We start from the raw sequence: 5,743 nt of genomic DNA, 5'->3' as shown, positions 1-5,743 counted from the left end.
AACCAGAAGGCTTGCGGTTCAAACCCACCAGCCACTCCTTGGAAGGAAGGTTGGGCAATCTACTTCCGTAGTGATACTGCCTCGGAAACCCAAGGAGGTGTCACTATGAGTCAGGTCCGACTCGACAGCACATAACAACAACAGCTATTTTGAACTACCACACCCATTCTGATGCATACATTCTAATATATTCATTTTCACATCTCTTAGTACCTGGTGTTAAAAAATTACAAGTGTCTTAAATGATCTTACCTATTATCCTGAGATTTATAATATGTACTTTCTGCTGCATTTCCACCTTAGATCTTGACATTATTTACTCATTGGTCTTAAATCTTGACATTTAACTACAGAATTTATGGGGTGCAGGGCTATATCCAATCTTGTAAACCATCTGTGGTATTGTACTCTTGGATTCTGTGGGACTCTCACAATTCCTGGAAAATATACCGAGACTTCTGGTATGGATGCAGTGAACAAAATTCGAGCTGGGTCATGTAATACATTGTTGCTACTGGAGCTTACGACTAAACAGAATATGAGGAGCTCTGGTGGCAAAGTGCATAAGGTGTTTGTCTGCTAAACAGAAGGTGGGCGGTGCAAACTCACCAGCCACTTGGTCGGAAGAAGATGAGGCAATCTACTTCTGTAAAGCTTTACAGCCTTGGAAGCCCAGTGAGGGTCATTATGAGTCAGAATCAACTTGATGGCAGTGGATTTTTTTAGTTTAAGCAGAATATAGGAATTCTAGACATGAAAGAAAAAACACAGCAGAATAAACTGAATAATTACCTTAAAAATTATCAGAAAACATAAACTTGAAAAATTGCCCAATTTCAAAAAGCATATCTGTTGGCCCCAATACAACAAACTCACCACCCATGAGTCAATTCTGACTCATAGTGGCCCTATAGGGCAGAGTAAAACTGTCCCATAGGATTACCAAGGCTATAAATCTCTATGGAAGCGGGCTGCTACGTCTTACTCCAACAGAGTGGCTGGTGAGTTTGAACTACAACCTTGAGGATAGCAGCCAAGCACTTAACCACTGCACCACCATCTATTGGTAAACATATGTAAATGAATCGCAATGGGATATAAATTGTAAACTCTATGCAAATACATCATCTCTAGTGTAAAACACCTTATTACATAATTAATGTTTATAAAAGCTTCAATGTATTTGTTTTCCATGGTATTCATAAATTACTTAAATATATTGTGGTGAAATTTTCTTCTATATTCTCACTGCTACTGAGTCATATCCAACTCATAGTGACCCTTCCTTGGGTTTCTGAGGCAATATCACTATGGAAGTAGATTGTCCAATCTTCCTTCCAAGGAGTGGCTGGTGGGTTTGAATCACCAGCCTTCTGGTTAGCAGTCAAATGCCTTAAGCACTTCTTTTATATTATGTTTATATAAATATATATATTAACAAGGAGCTCTGGTGGCATAGTGCCTAAAGGCACTTGACTGCTAACCAAAAGGCTGGCAGTTCAAACCCACCAGCCACTCCTCAGAAGGAAGATGGGGCAATCTACTTTCGTAGTGATATTGCCTTGGAAACCCAAGGAGGGATCGCTATGAGTTGGGGCCAACATAACAACAACAACATATATTAACAGCATGACAGTTTAGAGCCACTTAAGATTTGTGCTTGGTGTGAAACTTACGCAAAATAAGAAAATATTTAGATTTTTCCCAAACTATTCCTTTTTCAATAACAAAACCTAGACAATGAAAAAGATATTTAATATGATATATACCCTGGGACATAACAATTTTAATCTTTTATTACTCTGAAAGTGAAAAGATAGTCAGAAAATTAAATTCTAAGACATTTAACAATATGATATAAACCTATGTCTTCTTTCTTATATATCTGGTAAAGCCATGTAAGATGAGATCTCACCTAAATTAAATTCTCATATAGGCCCATTCATTTCATATATAAACTGATAGTTACAAAGTTGTATTCAACAAAGAGTAATTGAGCATCTCCTATAAACAAAAGGTACATGGTAAAGAATTCAGAAGTATGGTGAATAATAATAATAAGTAACATTTACTAGGCTAAATACTTTACAAGCACTTTCCTAGAAGATTACCCCCTATGACATAGGTCTTATGAGTCTCCAGGTCTTAAAGGCCAAGTCACAGAAACTCAGAGATGTTAAAGAACTTGCCTAAGGTCACACAGCTACCAAGCAGTAGTTCTGGGATATGAATCAAACCAGAATAGGTCCAAAGCTTCCTAATATGATTAACAACTAAGTAATATTGCCTAACCCAGAAGGAAGTTTATAATCACTGGGACTTTAGGTGATCTTCAGTCCTATTAATAGTAAGAGCTTAACTTTTTTAAAAAATAATGCACCTATGCTTAGAGCAACTTATTATGAAATAGTTTGAAGAACATGAATGAGTATGCTTTTAACAAATTTACTGCCATTTTAATATATTTTTTCCAAAACAAGCTGAGAACATTTTTAATCTATACTAAAAATTGCCAGATAATGAGCAAAAAGGAAAAAGAAAATCTGACTTTGATAGATCAACAATTAAGTATTTTAGGGTTTCTTCATACGTTGTACTCAGAAGTACCCATGGTATATTAATTTTTTGAAAACTGCAATTGTAGACTGATTGGCCTTTAGACTCCTCAAAATGCTCTACTAAAAAGTCTACATATATTTTGTTTCTTGGTATTCTGATTTTGTTTAACAAAAAAAAAGGTCATCCAGTCAATTGGAAATCATACTGACCCATAGAACAGAGTTGCCCCATAGGAGTTTCAAGGCTGTAATCCTTTACCAAAGCAAGCTATCACATCATTCTCTTGCAGAGTGGCTGGTGGGTTCAAACTGCCAGCCTGTCCTTTAAGCAGCCTAGCGTTCAACCACTGTACCACCAGGGCTGCTATGATTTGGTAAAAAAAACCAAACCCATTGCCATCAAGTTGATTCCAACTCATAGTGAGCCTATAAGAGAGACTAGAACTGCCCCACAGAGTTTCCAAGGCTGTCAATCTTTACAGAAGCAGATGGCCTCACCTTTCTCCCAGAGTGGCTGGTTGGGTTCAACCTGCCACCTCTTGGTAAGCAGACAAATGCTTTAACCACTACTCCACCAAAGCTCCTTTTGATTTGGTAAAGTACTAGGGAAACAGATCTACTTATCAGCCCATTTTGTTGATGGAGTAACAACAGGTACTGTAAACATCAACACAAAAGGTGATTCCAAAGAGCAAAGTCCTTCTCTCCCATCCACAGGAAGGAGCTCTCCTTCAATGGCCAACGGCCTCTCTTTAGAGCCTGACTTCCAGGCTTCACTGCACATACAGAGAATAAAGTGTTAGAGAGATGTGAAAGCCTATTCTCCAGCCCACTCACACATATATGTACATATTTATAATACAGTTGACTTTTCTGATACCTAAGTATGTTGATTCGTAGGAGAATTATGAGTCAAGTTATCCCATGAGAAAGCTGTATCCATTCATACAAGTGTACTGAAAGGAACCAAGTGGATTCAGTATGCAAAGAACACTTCAAATTTGAAATGCTGCATCTAATTATGCTTTGCCTAAGACTCTGAACTCTATTTTTAAAAATCTCATTAGGGAATTTTCAAGCTTTTATGGCTCATCACATGCAAAGTAGGATAAAAGTACCATTTATTAAATGTTAGCTGGATATGTCTTCAGTATCTGTTCTCCTGGCTCCACATATGGTATTTTTGACTGTCTTTTTAAATTTATAGCTTACACAATTCGTTTTTTTTTCTTTAGAAAAATATTTCAAAAGATTTGTTTTCAAACTTAAAGAATATGCAATTGTGGCAAATACTTGTTATAGGATTTAGTCAGCATTATAACCAAAAAAAAAGAAAAAAAAAACACCACCACACCACCCCAAAGACAACAAAAGTTTTCTGAGCACCTACTACATGCAGGTAAGGAACATGTAGCATGCCAAGAAGATTAAATTTTTAAGGTGTGAAAAGATTTGGAAAGCAACAGACCAAACTTAAATATTTGTTATTAACAACTTCATAATTTATAGTTTCTAGAAAATCAAACAGAACGATTGCACAAGAGCATAGTTGAGATTTGAGAGTCTTTCCGTTACAGGAAGACTATAGCTCTCCAGCCAAACAACGCTTCGGTTCCCTCCTTCCTTCTTAATTCTTGTTTTCTAATTCATTCCACAAGATCCACGTTTTCTTTCATAACAATGCGTCCGAACGCATCTTTTCTTTTTTTAAACTATTCCTCTTTCCCTAAAACCCAGCACACCCACACGCACACACACACACACACACACACCCTCCTCTCGCGTGGGCACTTGCCTTCCAAAGCTGGGCGGGCCACCCCTCACCTGAAGAAAAGTTTGGAGATAGCGCTGGCCTTTTCCAGAGGCGACCTCTGCATGGTCTCGCGGGGCGCCGGGGTCCCTGCCGGGGCTGGCTAAGCTCAAGCTCCTAAAGGCCAAGTCGCCCTACTCCTCGCGGTGCCGGGAGCTCGCCCCTTTTTCTCTGACCTGCAGTGATGTCATTTGCTTCCGACTACCCCCACCCATCCCTACCCCACACACCTCCTCTTTCCTCTGCTCCTTTCCCCGCCTCTACTGTCCAGGTTAAAAGCCGAGGGCTGCCGGGTCCGGCCCCAAATTTGCTCGAGCTGCTTTCCCCACCCACTGCACACACTCGGCGTGCACCCCGACTGCTCCTTCCTTCTTGCCTCCCTCGCTCCCCGGCTGCCCCGCGCCTCCCTTGCCGGGTTCTACCTGCCGGCCTCCTCCCTGGCGTGCACGCCTGGCAGGTCCGAGTCCCTACAGGCTAGCCCTACCTGCTGGCGGGGGACAGTCACGGCCACTCTTCGGGTCCAGTCTCTCGCGCTCTTCAGAGCAGCCACCCGCAGGAGGGGACCCAGCCCCTCATCAAGGGTCCTGGACCCTCCAAGCGCCAGGTTCCGCGGGACCCAGGACCTGCCGCCGCCAGCTTCCCGCAGACTTCCTCTTCCTTTGTCCCGAGATCGTAGCCGTGTTCCTGTCACGTTTGCAAGGTGCATTTTGAAAAAAGAACAGAAGTGTGTCTCGTATATCAAAACGCAGCCTTTGAAAGCCGCAAAGTTGCTCTGCTGCGTCTTCTGTGTGCTCCTTAGCGCTTCCCTTAGGGGTGGGAGGAAAACCAAGTATTGTTAGCTTCAGGCTTAGGTGAGCTCCAAGGGTTGCATAAAATACCGGCCGTGGGGGGTGGTGTGGATTCTACAAGGAGGTGAGAGGAGACACTGCTTAATCCATTACTCACCCAGGATTTGTTCACTGTGTGTCCTAAATTTTTCAGTTCGTCTTGCGTTTTTAACGAAGGATTTTGTGTGCGTTAGCGACAAGACTAGTGAACACTGTGTAAATTAACCCGGCCACCTACGGATTTCCTAGTCTCAGTCAGCAAAACATCTTAACTAATCCACTGAAAAGAATCCTGACACTCTTTGAAGAGAATGTACTGGGTTAACTTTGACCTGACACAGAGAAACGCCATCTTCAACTCCCCCAGGGTATCTAGGTTTCCCAGGCTTGGGTGCCTTGGAGCTTTTGATGTGTGAATTGTGCGCACGTCTGATAGTCTTTAATGAACCAAGCCTTTAATTTCTGAACTCTTTGTATAGAAGCATTTGCACATTCAACTTGAACTCAAAAACTCAAATGAAAGTAAAAATTTTAACCTGATCATGTTA

At 41.3% G+C, this 5,743-nt stretch overlaps 1 protein-coding gene across 1 annotated transcript in view; it reads right to left on the bottom strand.

Moving 5' to 3' along the window:
* CFTR (CF transmembrane conductance regulator) overlaps window positions 1-5,074 on the bottom strand; it is a 247,152-nt gene extending 242,078 nt beyond the window's left edge. The window contains exon 1 of the mRNA XM_007954507.1: window positions 4,853-5,074. Within this exon, the coding sequence (XP_007952698.1) occupies window positions 4,853-5,074 (222 nt within the window). The remainder of the gene's footprint in view (window positions 1-4,852) is intronic.
* Between the last annotated feature and the right edge of the window lie 669 nt (window positions 5,075-5,743).

This window comes from Orycteropus afer, unplaced genomic scaffold (genome assembly GCF_000298275.1).
Source record: "Orycteropus afer afer isolate SDZICR_OR568_19922 unplaced genomic scaffold, OryAfe1.0 scaffold00462, whole genome shotgun sequence".
NCBI lineage: Eukaryota > Metazoa > Chordata > Mammalia > Tubulidentata > Orycteropodidae > Orycteropus > Orycteropus afer.
The sequence above is the reverse complement of the archived record's forward strand: the minus strand, read 5'-3'. Positions and strand labels throughout refer to the sequence as shown.